The 25,140-nt window shown below is 38.0% G+C and overlaps 1 protein-coding gene across 1 annotated transcript in view; it reads left to right on the top strand.

Moving 5' to 3' along the window:
- Nucleotides 1-24,578, top strand: part of LOC117792010 (lachesin) — a 74,889-nt gene extending 50,311 nt beyond the window's left edge. Inside the window, exons 4-10 of the mRNA XM_034631957.1 lie at nucleotides 1,597-1,737; nucleotides 2,225-2,356; nucleotides 2,847-2,944; nucleotides 10,010-10,239; nucleotides 12,648-13,025; nucleotides 13,246-13,304; nucleotides 24,205-24,578. Of these exons, the coding sequence (XP_034487848.1) occupies nucleotides 1,597-1,737; nucleotides 2,225-2,356; nucleotides 2,847-2,944; nucleotides 10,010-10,239; nucleotides 12,648-13,025; nucleotides 13,246-13,304; nucleotides 24,205-24,323 (1,157 nt within the window). The 3' untranslated portion in view covers nucleotides 24,324-24,578. The remainder of the gene's footprint in view (nucleotides 1-1,596; nucleotides 1,738-2,224; nucleotides 2,357-2,846; nucleotides 2,945-10,009; nucleotides 10,240-12,647; nucleotides 13,026-13,245; nucleotides 13,305-24,204) is intronic.
- The last annotated feature ends 562 nt before the right edge of the window (nucleotides 24,579-25,140 follow it).

The raw sequence follows: 25,140 nt of genomic DNA on the forward strand, positions 1-25,140 counted from the left end.
TCCGATTAAAAAAAGAAACAAACTTGATCTGCCTGCAATATTGAGGAATCTACATACCAAATTTGGTGTCACTAGCTTTTAAATTGTTCTTATAATTTAAATATGAAATTTTTTTTTTTCGATTTTTGGGCAATAAAGGGGGCGTGGCCGAATTTTGAAATTTTGAAATCAACTTGATCTGCTTGCAATGTAGGGGAACCCACATAGCAAGTTTGGTGTCTCTAGCTCTTATAGTTTCTGAGATCTGGGTGTTCATACAGACGGACAGACAGACAGACAGACAGACAGACAGACAGACAGACAGACAGACAGACATACAGACACATATTCGGTTAAGCAAACCCAATAGACCTCTGTACTTTTTTTTAAGTACGGGGTCTAAAAAAAATTTTGAATATAAAGAATCCGAACCTATTTACAAACATAACAAACAACAGCTAACATATATGATATAGTGATACGATTTGAACCAAATTTGGTCAGAAAGTATATGACACAATTAGTTGCATATTCTTTCAGATTGGTTGAGATATCTCAAAAAAACAAATTTCAAAATTAAATTTTATTTTCGACAGATGGCTCCAATGGCTATATGATATAGTGAGCCGATTTGATCCAATTTTATCATGTATAAGTCTAACTTAAATGCATTGTCTGTTAGATAGATTGAGGAATCTTAAATAACAAAACAGTTTTTCGTACTAAGTAAAAAGTGATTCTCTACCGACCGTTCCAATGGCAGCTATATGCTATAGTGCACCGATTTGAAGCATAATCTCATAATCAAATCTGAGCTTTTTAATGCAATCATTTAAATTTCGCCCCAATTTTGAGGGAACGGAAGATGACAACGTATAGAATCGGATGTGCATGTTACATAATTTGATAACAAATTATAATACCCAATAGGCACACAGTCAGGAAAAATGAGGGTATAAAACAAATCTATAAAGCTCAAACATAAATATCATTAAAATTTAAAGCCGCATAACCTTGACGCTTGGACCAAGATTGTGCCTTTAGGGGACGTAAGCAAGTAAGTTGGAGATAGCGTAGACATTGCAATTGTCCTTGATTCCTGACGACACAGAGCGGACCTACTTGGGCTGGTAATTTCTTATTTTTTTTAAACAGCTGTAAAATAATTCAGCCGCAAATATAAATAAATTGGGGGCGAATTAAATAAAATTGCCCAATGCTGTTGGACAGGCAAATTGGCAGATGCGTTGCTCCCAGCGACCGTTTCTGTCTCATCTTCATCCTCATTCGCAACCTTATCCTTGTTGTGGGAGTGAGCCTACCTCCACACGCGTAAACGCCATTTTGCACTCATTCAATTTGCATTTGTGCGCATATTTATTCAAATTGTTTGCCGTCCCTGGTCCTTGATCCTTGGCCAGGGCTCGACTTTGCATACATTTTGTACTGTATTTTTGGTAGTCCTGTGACTGGACGTGACGCTGGGCAGTCATTGTTTTCGGAATAGAGACTAGTGGCCATTTCTAATGTGTTTTTTTCTCCCTCTCTCACTCTCTCTCTTTCTCTCTATGTATTTCTCTCTTTGTTTATCTGTTTATTCGTTTGTGTCCTTTGCAGTGCCACCAAGGATTCATCACATTAGCACCGGCGGACATTTGCAAGTCAAAAAAGGTTCATCAGTGCGCATTGAGTGCTCGGCCTCTGGTAATCCAACGCCAAATGTGACTTGGAGCCGCAAAAATAATATTTTGCCCAATGGTAAGATTTTGCATAAATAGGCAAACACAACGAAAGGATCCAACCAGTCAACTGACCAACTGTTCAACTGGCCATCATCACAGGCAGTCAACTGGCCAACAGGCGACGCAAATTAAAAGCATAAAGAATAACAAAAAGATGCCAACAGAGGAGAGAAAAGAAAGTAAATGAATATAAAGAAAAACTTCAACAATTTCCATAAAAATGAAAAGTCAAAGAAATTATTTTGAGCGGAATACTCAACGTCCTGCTTCGCGCCTCTCCTTTATTATTAAATACAACGCAGTCCGGACCCTCGTTGACCTCCCTGTCGTCTGTTGCAGTTGCCCTGTTTGAATTGTTTGCTTCGAAGGTCGGTCGGATGGTCGGTTGGTCGGTTGGTCGGTTGGTCAGTTGGGTTGTTGGCTGGTTGAATTCTTGTAATTGCCTCTGTCATTTCTTCGATGGCCGCTTTTATTGACCTGCTTCTGTTTTACTTACTTTTCAGGAGAAGAGAAGCTGCACTCACACGTCCTGTCCATCGAAAATGTGGATCGTCATAAGGGCGGCGTCTACATATGCACTGCCAACAATGGTGTCGGCCAACCCGCATCAAGTCAGGTTGTGTTGCACGTCTTATGTAAGTATTCCTCCAACCATGCGAGTAAATGAGTGTGTGAGTGTGAGTGTGTCTGTGTCTGTGTAAATGCCAAACTTCAGTGTCTGCGAGCGAAACAAATTAATTTTAAGCCAATTGGCAGAACCAATTGGTAGTCACTTCAATTTATTTGAAATCAGATTTTAATGGTTATTGGCTTTAATGCAACTGAAAGGCGATTGAACTGAAAATAGACGTGTGCTTGGCATTTACACAAACACCACAGACAGCACACTCTGACTTACAATTATGAAAGTGGCTGTCCGACATTTATTTAAAATTTATATGCAATTTCGATGAAAGTCTTTGTGTATTGTAAAACGGCTGTGTGTCTGTTTCCTACCAACAACTAATTATATGGCCAAAGTCCGTCATCCACACCCCCTCGAGCGATGTGGCATTGATTTTGCATGCTTTCTGTTTGCTTGCCATGTTGTTTACTTATTTCTTAATATTCCCAAAACCCACACAGACCCGCCAGAAATCTCCGTGGAGCGTCCCGTTGTCTTCTCCGGCGAGGGACATGAGGCCATGCTGGTCTGCATCGTGCACGGCGAAACACAGCCTGAGGTATGTTTTAATTAAATTTCGAGCATAAATTTTCATTTACGTTCTGGCTTTCATTTAGACATAGAACAGCTTACTGAACATATCCATTAATATACTTACAAACATATACATTCTTTACATACTTAGTTATAGCAATATGCTCAGTGTAGCAATCGAATCGATTTTTCAAATTATAATATACTTCCAATACTTTCTTTGACTTTTAATTCCACAATCAGTTTAAGGTATACACAAAGCCAAATTCACATCTGGACTGTGCATTAAAAGATATTGTAAAGCTCTCTGAAACAAAGCTTCAATATCTCCCAGATGACAACACATTAATTAAAAGTCTGCAAAAGCAAATTGAAATGCAGGACAAAGCATAATTTTAATCAAACATAAAACCAGTGCCTCAGAATGGACTGATAAAACAGACATTTATCTCGTCAAATCTGTGATTGCCGAAGATGAAATACACTGCCGGATATTTTATCAATTCAAGTGTTATCTCATAATAATGTCAGATTCTTAAAAGAATATAACAAAATCATCTCTGGTTGCTTCTTTTTTTTTTAAATCACCGAGTTGGATCATTAACCATATCCTTAACATTATCTACCCCTCGATACAAACCCAAGCCAAACTCCTTTCCTTAAATAAATAATTATATAAAGTTTTTTCTTTTTTTTAATATTACGTTGATTTGATTTTAGACCGGCGAACCGGTTCGTACATTTTGGGAGCTTTTAATGTTGGTTTCGTCCATCTCCAGTTTCACATAAAACCAAAAATGAGGGAATCAATAAAGTTGCTTCTAAAAGCGTCACAAAGGACATGAAGCAGCCTAAGTGCCGAATGCATAAGGGAAAATAGGAAGTTTGTCTCTCTTGTACTATTTTTTGGGGTATACACATACATATTTAGCTGGTTTCTTTTCTTATAGAAGTATTTATTTTTGTGCTGTGCGCCTTTGTCGACATTTAAATTAATACGCTTGGCTATAATTCAAAGTAAAATTGCGGAAGTTGCCAGAGCGGAAGTGTGAAGCGGCGAGCAGCCAAAGAGGAGAAATGCCAAAGAGAGTTGAAAAAAATTCTACACACAAGGCACACACACACATACATACGCAAAGAGAGCGAGTGAGACCGACACAAAGTTAGTGCGCCAAATAATGACTGGCAACCGCAAATGTCAATGCTTAAAATTATACAGCGTCGGTTCAGTTCTGTGGGGTTGGTTTGGGATAGTGTTGGGATGGGGATGGGGATGGGGATGGGGATGGGGTTGGGTTTGGTCAAAGTCTGAGTAGTGAATGAGTCGGACGAGCATGGACCTCGAACCGCCCGCCAGTTCCACGAATTATTTGGGGCGTCGCATTACGTTTTTATGCTATTTAATTTTTTACATTTTTTGCTGGCACTTTTTGAGCTCGTTTTGCGACCGCAAAGAGTTGACTGCTTTCCCAGGAAAAGCCCCAACTACTTATTTATTTGCCGACTGGCCACGAGTTGCTATTAGTGTTTCTGTTTCTGTTGATGTTACTGTTGATGTTGATGTTGCAGTTGCAGCTCTTTGTTTGTCCTGTTGGACACATTTCATTATACGACGAGTCATAGGGCTAGCGCCTGCTTTGCATTGTACTTTGCACTGGGAAGGAACAAAAGGAGGACGGCGGGGGAGGAGGAGGAATACTGAGTGCTGGGTATGGCATTTGTAGTCTTTCAGAATGACATTTCCTCATGCAATTTTTACCAGCTGACCCTCCTCCGTCTTCCTTGTCATTTGCGATTTTATGACTCTAGTTAAATATATACAATTTAACGCTTCGTTTTCCTTCCTTTCTTGCTCTTAGTTGTTGCTGCCACACGGCCGTGGCACGCTAACGAGCCTGCAACTTGCAACGAAATCAACTCTCGACAAATATCTGCATTTATTGTCTTATATTTCGTATCAAGTGTCCAGCAGTCTGAGTTAACATTTTTGACAGAAAGTATGTAATTTAAAATACTTTTTAGACACTAAAGTTGATTTTGTATTCGCTGTACAGCAATAGAAAAGGATATTTTATAACAGTGTAATGTTAATATTTGAAGTACTACAAAATTTGAATTTTATTTCTTGTATATTCCAATTTGTACATCTGCGTAAATGATAAGAATTATTAAAATCTTAGGATCTTTAATTATTATCTCGTCTATTTCTTTGGCCCTACTTTGGTCATAAAACCAATCGTTAAAAGCTGAACCATAAGGACGAAAAAAAGATATGTAACTCAATTAAAAACCCAGTTTTTTTTTTTGTAGTGTCTTTGATTCATCGTGATAAATATATTAATATAGTAGAACTGTCTATGTTGACATAGGATCGAAATATAAATAAAAAGGTAAATAAAAACTTTATTTTTTTCATTTAAATAGTTGTATTCAGTGACATTTATTTATTTGTATAACAATAAATTTATGTTTTCATAGACATTGATTAAAAACTTGTGGTAGTGGCATGTCGATAGGTTTTGCAATGCGGCGTTGTGCATTTTTAATTACGCTTTGACAATGGCTACCGCAAAAATAAGTAATTGTGGCAAGTCGGAGAAAGAGCCGCTCGAGATTTATAAATTATTGAGTATGCTTTGAATTGACCTGCTCATAAATATAAGCATACAAAACGCACACACTCACACACACACACACACCTATGTGTGTGTATGAGTATGATGTGGCGTTCACGTGCACTTACATGAGTGCATACATATTTGCATATTAATTAGGAATTGCGGCAGAAGTCTGGCATATTCATAATCCATTGAATTGTTGATTTGTTGCATAATGAATAGCATAAACAAGCACTAAGCTGTCTGCCACCCATGTGGCAAGCCATCAACGACAGACGCTGCTGCAACTGCAACTGCAACGCAACGGCTGCAACATTGTCATTAGAGAAATTGTCATTAACATGAGCGACAGCAATGAGACAACATCATTATCAACGTCATTGAGTGCGGCCATTGTCAGCGATATTATTGTTGTTGTTGCTGTTGTTGCTGATGTTGTTGTTGCTGTTGTCAGCGTCATCAATGTCATCGATGTGGATGTCAGACGCATTAAACATGCAGCAGCATTTGACAGAGTTATCAACAGCTAACAACATTAATGGGTGTTGCCTGGGCAGCAACAACAACAACAGCAACAACAGCAATAACGGCATATATGGCACTTGCCCCACTTAGGGGCATGCAGCTTAATGCGCTGTCATCGTTCGGATCGTATCCTGACGTTGTCATTGCTTTTAATTATTTTGCAAATTAATTTCCAAATTGGTAATTTTCTTCACATTTGCACAAAAACCTATATACAGTTCTAAAACACACACACACACTCACACACACACACTCATTCACACTTCTGGTATCCTGTCAATGGTAGCCATAATGAGTTTTTATACCGAAACCTCATCAACTGCCGTTGCTGTAATTGACTAAAACTTGGCCTATTTGCAATTGAGATTCCCATGAGTATATTGTCATCCAGAATTGTGTGTATCGATAAGCTTGCCACCTAATTACTGCTGTTTTATTAGGCCTAACTGCACATTAGGCTTCAATCAGTTTGAAATCCCTTAATGCTGTGATTTACTATAAGTTGGACGTTTTCAAAGCCATGTAACATTATTAGCAATTTACGAAATGCAACTGCAACCAATATTAATAGTGATAATCACACGAAACTGTTTTAAGTCAGGCTCATGAAATACTTGAAATTGTCATTAACAAAAAAATGTATTTAAAGAAATTCAAAAATAAACAAATGATTTTTAGAGTAAGTCCACATTTTAATTGACTCATTGTCTTCAATCGATATATATAAATATATTTTGTCACATCATAGGGATCATCCTGAGTTGACCAATAACCCTAAAAACTTGAAAAGCTTATTTAAAAAATATTAAAGTATTCATATACAAATATAAAGGACATTTTCCTTTTAATAAATATATTCGTAGCTCAGCTCATTTTTTGAATAATCGTTCAACTTTAATAAAATTTCTTAATAGTGAAAAAAAAAAACATTTTCAGAAATTTTTAATATTGCTAACATTTATTGTTGGAATTACAAATTTAAATTAACTGAAAATTAAGTTGACGCTTTCACGTTTTGAACATCATTAGAAGTGGAGCTCTTAAAATTTAATAAAGCGAATACTTGACTCGCTGCACTCGTTTGACTTTTTAATTAGAGTCCCAACATTTGCTGTTAATACGTGTGCTGAGTGTTGTGAATTGACTTGAAGAGCTGTGTTATAATTATTGTTTGGATTATGCGGAAATTGACAGACAGTTTGGATGATTGCTGTTCAATTGTAAACTGCTGACGTGCAATTAATTACGATAAATTATATATTGTTCAATTTCTGTAAGAGTTTCCCAGAGGAAAAAGAGTAGGAAGGGGGAAGGGGGAATGGGGAATGGGGCAAACGGGCTCATCAACCACCTGCCAGCAACTTAAGTCAATTGTTGGCCATTAGTGGCGACACTCGAATCACCTACATACAAAAGCAGACACGCAACTCGCACTCATATGTGCGTGCTTTCGGCCGACGCTGCGTATGCGTAATTATTTGCTATTTGGCCCAACAGGCTGGCTGGCAGGCAGACTGACTTGGCTGACTGGATATTCTGAACAAAAGCCGCTCTCGACACGCAGCTGCGTCGCTGCCTGCCGCACACCTAACAACACGTTTCCGTTAACAATTTCCGCCGTGCCAGCCAAGTGGGGATTGCATCATTGAGTGCCAGTCAAAAAGGAGAAAAGGGGACGAAGCCAAAAAAGGACCTAAAGGAGAAATAGAAATTCACGCAAATTTTCATCTTCTCTTTTAGCTGATTAGTGTTGATTGGCATTTTTCGCTTTGCTGCTCATCAATGCTAATTTTTTCTACCATTTCTCACTTCTTCTTTTGGTTGTTGCCTCCTCCACACTTCAATTGACTGCAAAGTTGTCCAAGTTGTTGCTTTCTTGGCGCACTCTTCAAAATGTAGCAAGTAGCAAGTGCAAAAGATTGATTGACGCAACATTTACGTAGATGTGATGAAGTGCACAGTGTTCGGCCAATCAATCGCCTGTCTAAGACCGCCACCATTTACTGGACGGCAATCAATGAGCACATTTAATAAACCAAAGTAATTAATGAGCTTAGAAGAATTGCGGGACAACACAGCAATTCACCCACAGACACACATCCACACACACAGTGAGATTCAGATAAAATTATGAAATAAAACAATAATTTTTGGGCATTTTTCTGCCATGTCAACACTTACGCCTCGTTACGCACGACTGAGCCGCAGGACTGGGATACAGATCCTGACGCCATTGCTGTTGTTCCTGCTCCTGATGATGTTGGCCATGCTGATGAGCGTCGCTTAAATAAGGGGAAAAGCGTAAAGTCAACAACAGCAACACCAACACCAACAGCAACACCAACAGCAACAGCTACCGTTACGATTACAGTGAAGCCCAACAAAAGGCATGGAAAAAGCAAACATCAACATTTTGCACAAATAATAACAAACATTTATGACACAACAGCACAACTCTTACTACCCACGTACTTCAGCTATATATATATACATAAATATAAATATATTTATATATATATATATATATATATATATATATATATATAACCTGGTATATAAGAAAGTATTTGTGTATTTGGATGTGTGTGACATGTGTACACTGTTGACAGCCATTTTAATGGAATAAACGCCAGAGTAGAGACAAGATGAGCGGTCAAAACGATTTCACGAGATACAAATGTTTGTCTTCCCATCAGCCTAGGCACATCAAAACTAGTCTATCTAAACCAAAATTGGCATTTATTCAGTTATTATAATAATCAGGCAGAGTGATATTTACAATTGTCAATTTAAACAAGGAATTTAACTATTAAGTTATAAGTGTTGAAATAAAAGTTATATTACAATTTATATAATGTTTTTAAAACATTTTTAACGCATTAAAAGTTTCAATTTAAAACAATTCCGAAACATTAAAAAAAAAATCAAATTTTATACATATAATTAAATATGTTACAAATTTTAGTATGAAATATGGATATTTACAAAGATTCTGTAGAGAATTTTCTTAAGTTGAATTATTTAGATAACATTTGCTTTCATATTTCTTATATTTGGTTCAAATGCCTTAAGCTTCAATCTATCCCTTTGTAGGAACTTCACGTCCACAGTACGAGTATTCTATATTTACTTTAGCTTTAGTTATCTTTTATATATACTTGAATATATTTCTGTTCTATTTGGGTATTGTATTTTCTTGTTAAACTTGTTATCTTTTTTTTGGATTTTTGTTATGTGAGTCATGCGTGGAGCACCTGCTGCTACCCGTTTTTCTGTGTTAATTCGTGCGTTGTGTCCTGGCGGTGTATTTCCCCAACGACTGCCTGCCTGCCTGTCTCTCAGAATCCTGTCAAAGCCGCCATAACAGCGCACACATACAGGCAACCAGCGACTAGCAACTGGCAACTGGCAACGTGCAACCAACAAGCAGCTGAGTTGGTAAAATTTTTTAGGGCCCAGAGCCCGACTCGTTGGCAAAACACGCACACGGCTGTCAGCCTAGCACCACAATACTAGTTAGTCCTGGGATATGGGATCTGGGATCTGTTTACAGAGGATATGAGCACACTTGACATACGAAACAAGTTGTTGAAATATCCCTGCAAATGTCAAAATATTCAACTAAATTAAGAGTGTGCTAAATGGAAACAAAACTTAGCAACTTGTTTGTTGAATTTAATTTAAGCGCGTAACAAATCAATGTTCATGTGAAGCCCAAGTGGATGCAATGCGATCCATCTAACAGTATTTGCCGTAAATCACTTTGAACAACTTTCTCACACCACACAAACTTGCACACACACACACACACACACACTAGAAAGACACTGCAATTTACAGCTACTCAGCCAGACTAACACTCAATGAGTTTGATGTTGGAAGTTTGAAGTTGGCAGTTTTGGTGGTTCGTGTTCGCTTCGATTGACCAAGTTTTCAATTATTTACAGGTAATTTGGTTCAAAGATACCATGCAATTGGACACCACCGAGCGCCACATCATGGAAAATCGCGGCTCACGTCACACGCTGATTATACGCAAAGTGCATCCGCAAGACTTTGGCAACTACTCCTGCGTGGCTGAGAATCAACTTGGCAAGTCACGCAAAACTTTACAGCTCAGCGGAAAACCGAATGTTGCCGTTTTTAATTCTCCAGCAATCAGTCAATACAAGGACAGGTAAGCGAGCACACACACACACACACTCACACACACTCACTCACTCACTCACTTAGTCAGGTCTTCACGTTCCACACGCTGCTCAATTGGCAGCCATAGCCACATCAAGTGGCATCCAGAACCAAGACCAGACACGTGCCCACGTGCCACACTCTGATGGCCATGTTAGACAATTTGTAGAGTGTTTGACCTCGGTTAAGTTGAATTTACTTCAGTTTAATTGAGTTGGTCTCGCTTTTGGGGCGTCTAATTAGCGCAAAAACAGAGCTGAGATTTTAACCCTTGCCAACAGCTCGTATACTTGAGAGAACGTTACGTATACGTAACGGAGCATCAAATTCAAAAAGTGAACCTGAAATAACAACTGTCAGTTTTTTAACAATGCGCCAGATAGAGAGCGGCTTTATTAGATTAATTTCATTGAATGACAAACAGACAATGGGACATTGGGACAACTAGTCGCATACGTAACAAATAAAACTTTTAATTGGATTAGCTGTCATCAGACGCACACTCACATACTCGAACACGAACAGACGGACAGACGGACAGACAGATAGACAGACAGACGGACACACACGGCTGAGAGAACAAGCAGCCAACCGACAAACAAGCTCACATCTCAATGTCAAACACACACACACACACGCACACACACAGTCGCAGCAGTCGACAGTGAGACACATGGACAGACAGACATGGCAGACGAACATTGGAATAGCTATGTTATAGAGCCGACAAATTGCCAGTGAGTGGCATTGGCACCTTTCAATAATTCAACTTGAATTAAGTTCAATAAACTAGATAACATAAAAAAAGTCGAAAATGAAAATAGAATTACAAATTGGCATTGGAAATGTTGAAAATTGAAAATGCTAGAAATTTGAGTTGTAGAGCGAACATCAAATAGGTCGCATATGAAATTCCAATGTCATTTTACCAAATAATTCTATTTTAGGCAAGCCGCATTGCGCATACGCCCGATGTAACAAAGTTTACCAAACAAATATTTCTAACTCTGTGACATTGCCAATGCCAATAGCAATGGATTGGGAATAGAATTGTAGAAATAGAGAATGGAGAAAAGATAAAGGGCAAGGGGCAAGGGGCAAGGGGCAAGGAGCGATGTCAACGCAGCAGCGCTGATTTCATTTTGTGATTTTGCCGGAAACTGCTGGCGGCAATTAAGCTGGCAATTGGTCCCCATCGCCAATCGCCCATCGAGCTACACCAATCGACTGGCGCCAGTCGGCAGCTCTTCAATTGTTCATAATCATTTTTATTGCTTACTTTACTTTGATGCCACGAGCTGTGAGTATACGAGCATTCGAAAAGTTTTCTGATTGGCATTTTCTGTTTTTATTGGTCACAGGACTTCAGGTTATTAGTTCATATGGCTCAATAAGCATGCAAAAAACATTGAAGCCAAACCAAGAAATGCCGAAACAAACAGAAATACGTACAAATAAAGTTATACGATATCGTAGAGTCCTTCCTTTCTGTCAGTCCTCACCCCAAGTTCTATAAGTTGGCTTGTTTATGATTTGACCCGCTCTCCATCCAGCTGATTAGCATTCAAATTGTGTGCTGAGTTTATCGCAAAGCAATGAACTAGCGCCTTTGTAATGTATTTCGGAGTAGCAAGGACAACAAGAACAACCGCTTCCTTCTAATTAGTTGTTTACTTGAATACTTTCTCCCCTCCCAGTCCTTCGAGTTGCGCTATAAATACTACCAAATCTGACTTTGTTGTTAATATTAATGCGATTGTTAATGAGCTTCGACGACATGGCTTGTGGGACTGGCGCTGGCATCTTAAAGTCAACGGAATTCATTCACCTTTAAGCCACAGAGCTGGGCTGCATTTTGATGATTGGACCAGCTGTGTGGGCGTGGCACTTGGTTGGTCTTTCGGTTGAATGAACGGGCGTATTGTATGACGTTCTGAGTTGCGAAGGGCAAACAAAGGGTCAATAACAAAAGCAAGTGCAGCAACAACACACAAATTCAGCAACAACAACAGCAACTTAAACAGCAGCAACATCAACATGGACAACAACGCACGAATTCAGCTTCAAATACGGTATCTTGACCCGGCCATTGTCGTCAGCAATGTCAGCATTGATTATGTTGTTGTCGTCGTGATGATTGTTTTCGCTGTTGTTGTTGTTTTCATTGTTGTTGCTATTGTTGCTTGCGTGCCAGCTTCTTGTTGGTTGACTGAATAATTGCAGCGCACAGAGGGCTTTATATGAAATTTAACAATTACATATTGATTGAGTTCGCCTTAAAATAAATCTGGCGCCAACTGTTGCACGCAAACTTGGACACACACTCAAGGGACTTTCTGTCCCTCTCTCTCACTCTCTCTCTCTCTCTTTTACACTATTTATCTCTATTCCGTGTAGATACAACATCTCTTGGGCAGTGGACTCGCATACACCCATCGAGGAGTATAAGTTGTCCTTCCGCAAGCTGCCACAAGGACATGAGGTCGTTGACAATGCCATTGACTCGCAATCCTCGTTGTCGTCATCATCATCATCCTCATCGTCGTCGTCGTCGTCGTCGTCGCACACTTACGGCTCTGCCACCCACAATCATCGCATTGGCAACAACTTGGCCAACTATGGCGGCTATGGCAATCTGATGCGCTGGGACCACAACGATTGGCGTGATGTTGTGCTCCCCGCATTCCCCCTCTCGCACCACTACACGCAAGGCATGAGCTACATGGTGCGCGGTCTCGATCCCGATCAGCAGTATGAGGCCACTGTGCAATCCCGGTAAGTGTCCTTGAACTGAACTCAACTTAACCCAACTCCAACCAAAGTTGCACTAGATGAAATCCAAACACAACTTGACAGCGAACCGCAGCATTTGCTTAGTTTGGCTCATTAGCTGGCAACATATTTGTATATTATTGCCGCACAATTAGTCAATTTGTTGCAGCTGCATAATTAATCTCGGCTTAACGTTCTCTGTCTCTCTCTCTCTCCTTCACAGCAATCGCTATGGCTGGAGCGATTTGACCAACAGCTTCTTCTTCTCCACATCATCAAATGGTGAGTCCATGTCCCTTTTTATCCACAACGTTTTTAAAACACTCCTTTTGACTATGCCATAAATATATACTCGTAAATAAGCGTACTGTACGATATTGAACCTTAAGCCCGGCGCATGTCCCTCCCCTAAGTATGTATGTATGTAGAACTTGTACTTGTGTGCGTGAAAATGGCATATTCTGCTCACACACACACGGACACTCGCACACACGCACACACATCAATGCATAATCAGCTCACACAGTCATGCTTATGCATGCGCTTGGCGCATATTCAAAAATATTTTTTATTTTATTCTTTTTTTTATTTAAAGCTTCTGTTTTATACATTTTGCATAGGGTAACAACAGTTCGACAGGCTATTTGTAACGCATAAATATTACAGCTATGGTTACCAAAATGAAAAATTCGGAATTTAATTTTTATTAAATATATTATTTATTATTATTACCATGGTCATAATCACTACAAGTTTGACTTATATTTAAGGGACTAGTCACAACAACAATAAAAACACCTTCACAATTACAATGATATTACTTAATCTAAGTTTACATATATATTTATTTTATTCTTACTTATTATTAAGTAGTATTTTATTTAAGAGTGGTATTCAATTGAAGTTAATTTTCTCTTAATTATTTTCCCGTTTTTACTTTATTTTATTTTTTAAATTTTTTAATAATTTGGTATTAAATGCTGCATTCGCTGATCTTCGTAATCCAAAAAAATCACAGTGCAACAACGAGTACAACAACATCAGCAACAGCTCAATGAAAAGCGCTTTATGCATATGTCGAAATTGGAGCAAAGTGAAAATTGCAAATTGTGCAATTTAAAGCAATAAAACACAAATTAAAAAAAGCCATAATGCAATGCTTTATAATGTGAAGCATTAACTTCTTTAAGATAAGTACATTTTGTATTATTAAACAGTTGCCTGAAATTGCTTTACGCTCATCAAGTATACGCACTATAGTCCGATCATTTCGATTTGCCACAAATGGTCTACTAATTGCAACTCTGCCGCTTTGCTGTCAGGTTGACTTTGCATAATGAGGGTGAAAAATCAAATACGCACACACACACACAAACACATACACATATACACACAGTATACGCACAAGTGAGCACTAATTGGACATACACACATAATGAGCGAGAGAGAGGGAAAGATTCGCACATTTCTTAAGAGTCTTCATTGCGGTTATAAATAAACAAAGATGCGGGGCGTCGATTGGGTTTTGCATTTGGCAGTCGGATGGCAGGTTGCAGGTGGCAGGTGGCAGCTAGCAGGCAGGTGGATTGCATTTAAATGCGCAAGCGAAAACCATTTATATGCAAAACTATTGTTGCATTGCATACTGAATGAATGCCGCATTGGCAGCCATGCAACCGTGCAACCATGCAGCCATGCAACCATTCAACAAGGCACCCCGTCGCTCTGCCATATAAAATGTTGAGAGAGCGCGAGAGCGCGCGCTGAAAACCGTTTTTCCATGCAAATGACGCATATTTGCCAGTTTCAGAGCCAGTGCCATCGTTGGCTCCGTTGGCTCGTTGGCTCAGTTGCCACCATCATCTCCCTTTTGGCCAGCAACGTCTTTAGACCGTTGTGCGAAATGCATGCAAATGCAAACGCAGCGGCGCGTCGCGTCGCGTCGCATCGTTCAATGCCGTCGGTTGGCAAACAAACGAATAAATATGCATACGAGCCAAGAGAAATGCGCAATAAACACGCAGACATACCATAAAGACATACCAGAGAGAGGGAGGAAGAGAGAGGCAGAACAAAGCGATACAGTTAAATTAAATCAAGTAAAACGTGCATGCCACAAAAGGAAGGCAGCTGCAGTATCGATGTCACTTGTGGAAGACGTTTTGCCTTTGACAGGTGCACACACACAATTTCTCTCTACACACAACTTCATTAAGGACTATTGTGAGGAGCACAGGACAGGACGTGGCTCCTGTTCTCAGTCATACTCATAAGTATATGAGAATGGCAGCCGTTACCTCTCTCCCCATGTCTTTGTGGCAGCAATGGGAACGCGTTTTGTGGCAAGTCATTGCCGTGCATTGTGCTAATGGAAATTACTTCATTATATTTTCGAAACGTAAACAATTTACGCAATTAGCAACATGGTATGCATTGCAGTAACAGCAACAGCAACAACAACAGAAACAGCAGCAACAGCAACAACAACGACATCAGCAATCGTGCCAAGCGGCAACTAATGAGCCTAGAGTGTCATAACTACAGCAACCACAGCGACAATAACAACAGCAACAACAACAGCAATGGCAATAGCACTGGCAATAACAGCGGTTATAGCCACAATGTCAACAATAATGCCAACCATTGCCATGCACGACAGCAACAACACTAACACTAACGCTAACACTAAAGGACAACAAGCACACTCGACCAGACTGTAGCAAGCACTTGAGCGCAAACACACACACACATACACACACACACACATTCATACACTCATACACATATTAGCAGTTCATTTACCTAGACGACGTGTGCTGCAAGTCGACCAGGTTGGACAACAGTCGCTTCTGCTTGTGCCCCTTCTTGTGGCAAGTCTGCTGGTCATGCCACGAAAAGAAAACTCCAATTGAGTGTCGTTGCAGACAACAACAAAAATATCAAAAGCTCACATATATGTGTGTCCTTGAGCACAGACACACACACACACACACATTAACAGGCTGCATATGTGTAGATACATATGTGAGGTTAAGTACTCTTATACAAAATTGCTGCAATTGCAAATTATATTTACACAAAACCACAAAAAAAAATGGTAAGCTCCGAGTCAGCATTCTGGCCAAAGCCAATTGAAAGCAACAAGTAAACGCTCCAAGAAAATGACAATTTCAGTAATAACGCTGATACGATCTTTTAAAAAGTATTTTCTCTTTGCAAAAGTATTTTCAAAGCTACAGTAGTAATTTTATATTTGAAAGTATTTTATTAAATGTTTGTCATATGGTTTTTTAATATGAATAATTTGAGTATTTTCTAGTTTTATTTAATTTATTGATTTATCCTAGCGGTATGCGTCGAAAGTGTTTAGTATACTGCGCTTCTTTTTGAAAATCTGTTAATAGAACCTTTGTATCAGGTGTATTTCACAAACCTTCGGAGATTTTAGTTAAATTCAATAAAGTTAACACAGATTTTGAATATTTTTTCTTGTATCTAAATTATTAACTGTATTTTTCGCAGACATCCAAAGTTTTCTGGAAAGAGTTTAACGAGATTTCTTTCTTGTGTTGTAAAACAAATCTCACATTATATACAGTCAAAAAAAAAAACCAAGATTTCCGTATTTAAACAGGCGATATTCAAGTACCAACGATCTCAAAAGCTTTCTATGTTAAACTTTCTAAATTTGAGAACAAAAATCCTTTTTCCAAATTCGGCTTTCGCAAGTACGGAAATCTTAAAATGAGATAAAGTACGATGATACTTTAAGTACGCTTGGGGCTTAATTCAAGTCTGTAAAAATTGTAAATCTTGAACGACATTAAAAATGTACTTTTTATTGATAATATATCAAAATATCAATATATCGATATTTTTTGCAAAACTGATATATTTATATCGCAATATTTTTTTTGTCAAAACATTTTTTATGCGATATTTTATGATATTTTTGTGTTGGTCACTCTGTAGTCTGGGTAGCGAGCGAAAACGACCCCGAAAATAGTAAGCTGAAGTTATATCTCAGCTTGCTGAATGCTTCATGGAAAAGTGATCCCTTGCAATTCTGGAATTCGCATAAGGCGTCCATGCCGGGACTTTATAAAATCGCCTTAAGATACCTCATCAGCCCTGGTAGCTCAGTGCCTTCGGAGCGGCTGGCGTCCGCTATTAAATGTGTCATCAGTGACTCTTGTAGCCGAAGGACAGATCTCCACATAACGCAAAGGGTATTCTTAAAGTCCGTGAAATCAAAGTATTGGAACTAAAAGTTCGTTCTTTTTTAATATTATATAATTAAGTTCGCTTAGTTATATAAAATATAATTATATATAAAAATTAGTATCTCATTACATACCAATATCGAAGTAATAAACAATGTATCTTATTATTTACCATGAAAAAAAAAAACCTTTTTTAATGCGATTTAACGTTAACAGGGATTCAGCGGAGCTCGCTTTTTAAACCCGTCGCTAATTTTTTACGCCTCTTTAAATATACGTATAAGCACTTATCGCATTAAAAATGTACTACAAGACCGTACGGTTGTATATACAACTACTAAGTGCCATTGAAAATGCAACGATATGCGATATTTAATTAATACACAATAATAACATAATAAAGTCGCACGAATAAACACTTAAAAAAATGTGTTTTAAGAACTTATGGTTTAAGTTAAAATCAGGTTTAGCTGCTCTATAAACATGGTAATATACTAAAATTGAAGCTATGAGCAATGTATCTTATTACTTAATACTTAATATTGCGACAATGAAAAAGAAATATCCCAAAATGTACTGGTTTTTAGTACATACCGTTCATATTTTTAACATCCTTTCAATCTTGAAAAAAAAAACTATTTTAAGTACAAAATATTTTTATTTAGTTTTGTACAAATAATTCAGTTGTTATAGCTTGTAGCTTATTGTTTAATTTTATTTTAACAAAATGCAGAATTTTCATAACCAACTCAATCGCTTGGAATTTATAAATGTTTATAAAATGAAATTAATAAATAAAAATAAAATCGTTCTCGGTCTGGACTCGAACTCGCGACCTCGTGCCCGTGAGTCTACGACACCACCCAAAAAACCATCCAAATAACAAATAACAATTCAGAATGTAGCAAAATATTAGTTTTGATTTTAAAAAAAACGAATAACAATAAATTTAAAAAAAAAAAATTATATTTGCCTGGGCTGAACCGGCAGGTCTTGAACCCGAGAAGCCTTGCGATGAAATTGTCGTAACTTTGTTGTCCCAAAATTTCAAACTTGTATCTTGAGCCGTTTGGCCTGTAAGATGATATATGGATGAGTGTACTGGACAAAAAATTTTATATTTAGAAGATAATCATAAGGTATACTCACTTCGATTTTCCACAAAATACTCTGTCAGCATTTAAATCGTCCTTGAAGGGCATTTAATTTTTATAGCACTTTTTTAATGTACTCGCAGTGCGCAATTTTTACGGGCACAGTTGTTGATGTTTTGTTTTGTTGTCATCAGTGCGATGCGTAATGGCTGAGAGAGACAAGAATAACAATAGGGGAGAGACAGAGATAGTTAGTCGTCTGAGGTATGCAACTGTTTACACATACACACGTATGTGTATGTATGTGTAGTTAACGCCAAATACACACGCTTAGCTTAACCTTAGTGTAATATTAGAGACTTATATGCGGGGAGAAGGGGTCAGAGGGCAGCGCACGGACAAACGCTCCTAACGGGACATGGAGACATAAAAAATAATGCATTTTGTGCACGCGAAAAAATACTCGACATAAAGCACAAAAAATACGAAAAGAGAAGTGAAGTTAAATAAAATTACAACATAAAGTAAAGCAACGAGTGTTATGTGTGTGGACAGTCAGGGCTTGTGAGTGGGAAGTGGGGAGTGGGGAGCGGGGAAGAGCGGAAGAGGGCGGACAAGCAGCTAGTGAAGAAGGCTAGAAGAAATATCAGAAAATGAAAGACTCGTTGAAACTTGCGTAAAACTTGCTGAAACTGCCAACTGAGGACCAGTCAGCAATGGCAATAGCTATGGCAATAGCAATAGCAATAGCATTCACAACAACAGCAACATCAACAACAACAACAACAACACGACACATTCAAAGGATGACAAAGTGGGCTCTTATTCTAGAAGGAGGAGTGGGACGATGACGATGACGACGACGACGACGACGACGCGACTGTCGTCTGCCGTCTGTCGTCTGCTCGACTCAGCTCAAACTTTCAATTTACTTGTCCATCGTATCTCTGTCTCTTTTACTCCAGCCAACCAGCTGCCCCTCCACTTGCCTCCCCTGCCCCGTCACCATTATGCTTCATCTCTGTATGCGTTTGAAGCTTTTGTGTTGCCGCTGGGAATGCTTTTCCAAAGGCCCCAAACAACTGCAGCAACATCGCTTTTTGCTCGCCTGCAAGTTGCAAAGTTTACCAAGGCACATATACACATACACACACACTCACACTCACACTCGCACTCACACATACACACACACACACAAAAGCGCTTACTTACAGTGCGCGTAAGTTTTGTAGTTGCAACATAATAAGCACATGGCAAAATGAAAAAAAATGTTTATACGTATATATAAAAAACTATATTATATACACTTATGTATACATATGTACATATATATTGCAACACGCGCTGTTCCAAGATGTGTAATGCGAATTCTCAACGTGAATGTTATGTTTATGTAAAGTGCAGGTCCCACAATGTGCGGTGGGGGAAAAGGGGAAAAGGGAAGGGGGGGGGGAGAGAGAGAGAGAGAGAGAGGCAGATCGCGGTGGGATGCAACGTTGTTTGGCTGTTGCTGAAGTTTGCTTCAAGTGCTGCGTATATACAAAAGAAGCAACTGCATTATTATAAGTAATACACTTACACCAACACAAACACACACACAAATAAACTCGCGCACATGTGTGTGTGTGTCTCACTGGTGGCCAAGCTTAAAGTCAAACTTTAAGTGTCGTTAGTTATTTTCGGCCATCTTAAGTATAAGTTAACAAAGCTTTGTATATGCTGCTGACTGCCACACAAAAATAAAATGGCTGCAACAATTGCGGCAGCAACCAGTTGCAACCTGCAAAAATGTTGGTGAAAATCCGCATTTAGCAACGCCAAAAACGCGCTAAATCCGTGCAACCACTGCACCACAAGCATTGCCAACTATTCGACGACTGTAGCTGTATAACGGTTTTCAGGATTGCCCTACTATCGTACACTGCGAGAAATAGAACATAAAATCATAATGAATAACATTTTTTAAATTATTTTTTTAATTTTTTTTTTAATAGTATTGTTATTTATTTATTTATTACTTCCTAATGCTACAAGTGATAAACTTATAATTTAATGCATCATTCACAATAATTTAAATTTGACAAATAACATGGTATACAAGACAAACTGGATATAATAAAATGTTATAATTAATTACATTAAGTTACACTTAGCTTACTAAAACTAACTTAATAAAATTTTTTAATTAGCAACACAATGCAATATTCGATTGCTCCAAATTCGAAGTAAATTAAAATAATTTGAGAATATTTTTCACATTTCGCCCCATTACTGCAGTCCGCGCTAGTTACGAAAGCAAAACAAAAGTCCCGATTCCTTACTACACTTTCCGTAAAGAATTTTTTTTTTTTGGTTTTGAATTTAGCTATCGCCTTAATCGTACATTTGATACTACAATATATTTTTAATTTAATAAACCTTTAATTTCCTAAAAAACCTTTAAAGGAATTAAAAAAAAATTTTAAGTCATCTTGACAGTATTGCTATAATTTCTGGGTAAACATTATTTTTGTATTACAATAAACTTCAGAATGCAACACTTAAGTATGTTATGTTTAAAATAAAAAAAAATTTAGTTGAAATACAATTTGGACAATTGATACAATCCTCTCTCTTAAGCTTAGTTTTTACGTGTGCATAATTTGTTTGTGCTGACTAAAGTAACTGGCATTAGCCAATGGTCCACCTCTCCCGTGTGTCCTGTCCTGTCCTGTGCCGTCCAGTCATATCCAATCCTGTCCCGTTCAGTCGAGTAGGTACGAATATAGTAAGCTCTTTGTTACAGTTGCTTTTACCGATTGCAATTGCAAATGCGCTTAACAACTACAAAAAATTGCATCAAAAATGTTTCGCTTAAAAATCGGATTTAGCTGATGCACCTATCAACACACTCGTCTGCCAGTGTGTGCTTGTGTGAGTGTGTGTGTGTGTGTGTGTGTGTGTACGTATTTGTTGCAATACCGCAATGCTATTACGAGAATAGTGCGTTCGTCCGGTGCTGGAAACAGTTTGAGCATAAAAACCTTTTTCAGTTGCGAATAGAACTGAATCAAACCCGGCAGGTGCTGAAAGCTGGACACTGCGGTAAGTTGGGCAACGTTTTGCCCAGCATGGCAATCGAGTATGGCTGACGGTTGTTTGGCCAGCACAAAACGTTGAGCACGAAATCACAAGTGACGTTATGGTTTTGTGCCACCAAACCGCAGGCAATAAAAGACGCAATGACAGTCGATGGGCAATGGCAGCGACAACAGCAACAACAGCAACAACAGCAACTACAGCAACAGCGGAAAGAGCGGCAACATTAGCCGCACTGGGACGCAGAGGACGACGACGTGGTGTCCACTTCGGTTGCGTCCGTTGCGTCGGTTGCGTCTGTTTTCATTATAAAATTGTTTGGCATTTTGCTGGCGCCGCAATTGACAATTTGCTTGTAGTTTATGTTGACAGTATGTGAATTTATATGGTAATTCGATGCGTTCCCATTTTTCGTAAGTCGCTTTATGTGGCGGCTGCTAAACGGCCAAATGAATTCAGTACACTGATAAAAAAAATGTTTTAAAATCAAGACTTTGGTCTCAAAACTAAGAATTTTGCTCTAAAAAATGAGTTGAGAACAAAAGGTTCTTAGATTTAGAAAACACATCTTGGTTTTAAGAACATTTCTTATAGGCCCAAGTTCTTGTTTTAAGAATAAATGTTCTTAAAATTAAATATATATATATATATTTTTTTGCAGTATACACATTTTATTCTGACTTGGTAATTTAATAACCACAGCGCAACGGGGCCACTATTTGTTTCATATGAAATAATCCATATTTATACTTTCCTAACAATTCACGATTTCAATTCTTGTATTAAGAACATTGATTTTTTAGATTAAAATTCTTAGTATGAGTGATATGGTCTTTAAATGTTCTTATTTTAAGAACAAAATATTTAAGATGAATGTACTTGATTTTAGAAGTTGGTCTTTTCGTTCTGTGTACGTAACGAGTAAAGAGTGATGAGGAGTGGGCAGGGGAAGGGAGGCGACATCAGCTCTAAATTGAACGTGTCATGTTTTGAGGCGATGGCAACACAGATGCCTCAATAGATTAGCTGTCCTGTTTGCTATCAGAGAGTCATGTGCAACATGCAACACCACATCCACCATGCACAACATCCGATGTCTCAGGTCTAGTGTCCTGCGTCCGATGTTTTCTGTCTATTAAAAGTTACAGCAATGACTTCAATTGAGAAGACACGAAGGATGTCAATGCCTTGTGCTGAGCTGCCAACTTGTATGCTTCCTTTGCCTTTGACAGCTGCAGAAGTATTGAATGAATTCTAGCTACTTCTCTATGTGATTTGCATAGTCTAGATAATGTCAAATAGTTTGCCAGACAGGCAACTGGTAACTGGTATCTGGCAACCTGGCAGGCACATTAAATATGAATAAGTTTTGAAGACCCTTACACAACACTCATCGACAGCAACAGTTTTGCAATATACACCATGGGAGATGGCCAAATGGTAACGATTTTTATTAAAACCAGCTGAAAAAGGAGCTCGTTACCTTGGCTATCTGGCATTCATATTGCTTACGCTCTACTTTGTCGGCGATGCTGCAGCGATTGCAATTGCAATTACCATTGAATGTTGGCCAAAAGCGACCAGGTGTCGTTGCCAGAGATTTCGATATCGATGGATGGCTTTAATGGCAAAATGTTCATTTGTCATTATTGACAGATGTCGCACGTTTGCCATTTTAATTGGCGGCTTACACAAAATGAGCTGCTCGCCGGGATATGACCTCGCTTGTAAATACATCCGGCTGTCCGACCGTCTGACTGTCCGACTGTCCGGCTGTCCGACTATCCGACCGTCCATTCAGTCATCCGTCTGCGCTCAAGCGGGCAAAGTAAACTTTTCCTGATTGTGCATTGCAATTAAAGCGTTAATGATTTATGTATTTGCGGCCATGGATTTGATTTAAATGTCAATTTGCAATCGCATTGCGGATGCCCATTAAATTATTGCTTATCAACACACAATTTGACCATTATTGAAGAACCTGAAGCACTTTTGACTATCCCTATTACTATCGCTATTACTATCGCTATCGCTATCGCATCTATCGTTTCATTTCGATCTACTTTCAATGACTGATCCACGTATTAATTACAGATGTACTTGTCGATCTGTCAACATTCTTAAATCACGGTCAGTCAGGTTAGTCTTCGTCTTCTCTAACTTTCTATCTGTCTCCCTTTATCTCTTTTTTCTCTCTCTCTCTCTCTCTTTAGATTCATGTAACTGTCCTATGCGCTTTCTCTTTCTTTCTCTCTCTATCTATTTCTCTGTTCATTTGCATGTTTATATCCGCATGTTTTCGTTTTTTTTTATTTTATTTTCAAATACATTGAATAAAGACTCCATAGTTGCGTGCAGCTTCTAATACCAACTAAATAAATAAACAAAATTCCTAAAAATGCCAAATATGCATACAGACAACATTTTTTATGTATGTGTGCAATATTGTACTTTATTGCAGTTTACCAAGCATTTTGTGGGGGAAACACTATTTCTATTTTTGTTCAATATGAAAAGCTTGATTAAAAAGGAAATACAGTTTTTAATAAAACCTCTTAAAATGAATAAAACGATTATTTCAATTTATAAACTAAAGAATATATAACACATCGACAACATTTCAAATTGCATGAACAATGAATTTATTTTGGGACTGCGAATCACACACAAATATGTTAAATTCGCTGCGAATGTATGTCATTCAGTTATTAAATTTGCTCATTCTTTAAATTTATTAAATAGTTTTTTAACAATAATGCATTCTATTCTTTCAATAATCCATTTCAGATAACGAGATGCGAGATCTGAGCGTCACCTTCTATGGCAGCGGCGCGATTAATCGGCAGAAATTGAGCCTCTTCACATTGAGTGGAGCTACGCTGATGCTGCGACTAATTCTGGCTTAGATCTACAATCTTCACTTAGTATAATTTGATTTAAGTAACGAATTTCACCGCCAATAGCATTAAAATGGATGGTTTTGATTTGAACAATTAGTGAAGACAGCCAATTAAAGTGGACAGTCGTGTTGTAACTAGCTTAAGACATGATACATAAGCGTATTTATGTGCTAACCATGTTCAACATTATTTCTCTCAAACTCACAATTTTCCATATTCATCAAAAACATTCCAAATGCAAAACTTTATCGAAATCGAAAACAAAAACTAAGACAAGTAACATAAATGGAACCATATAAGTATATACTTACTTACGATACAATCAATGTAATAACATAAGATGCGACACATGAAAACAAAAATTACACACACACACATGCATTAAAACATTTCAACATTTCAGCACTCAAAACTCAATACTCAAATTAAGTGTAAATAGATTTTATTGCATACTTTTGGGAGTAGGCATCAATTGCACAAAGAAAGGAATCCATTAAAACCAAAGAAACTGAATAAAAATAACGACGAATTAAATGCACACTCTCATGCATAGAGTTTGTATCTAAATAATTGTTAGTCAAATAGCAAATAGCAATGCTTTAGTGTGTGTGTGCAAGTAAATTATATCTTGAATCTTGTACGAGTACATGTTAATTTAATTAACATTCCAGAGCATAGCCAATTATTCATACTTATACAAGAGCTGTATTGCAAGTGAATTCACAATTGTTTCCATAATTTAAGATGAAATGGCAATTGAAACTATTTCAGATTGAATTTCAATTACAAATTGCTCTACGCATCTCGCAATTCGCAGTTTTTC

The sequence above is a fragment of the Drosophila innubila genome (genome assembly GCF_004354385.1).
Source record: "Drosophila innubila isolate TH190305 chromosome 3R unlocalized genomic scaffold, UK_Dinn_1.0 2_E_3R, whole genome shotgun sequence".
In the NCBI taxonomy this organism is placed as follows: Eukaryota; Metazoa; Arthropoda; class Insecta; order Diptera; family Drosophilidae; genus Drosophila; species Drosophila innubila.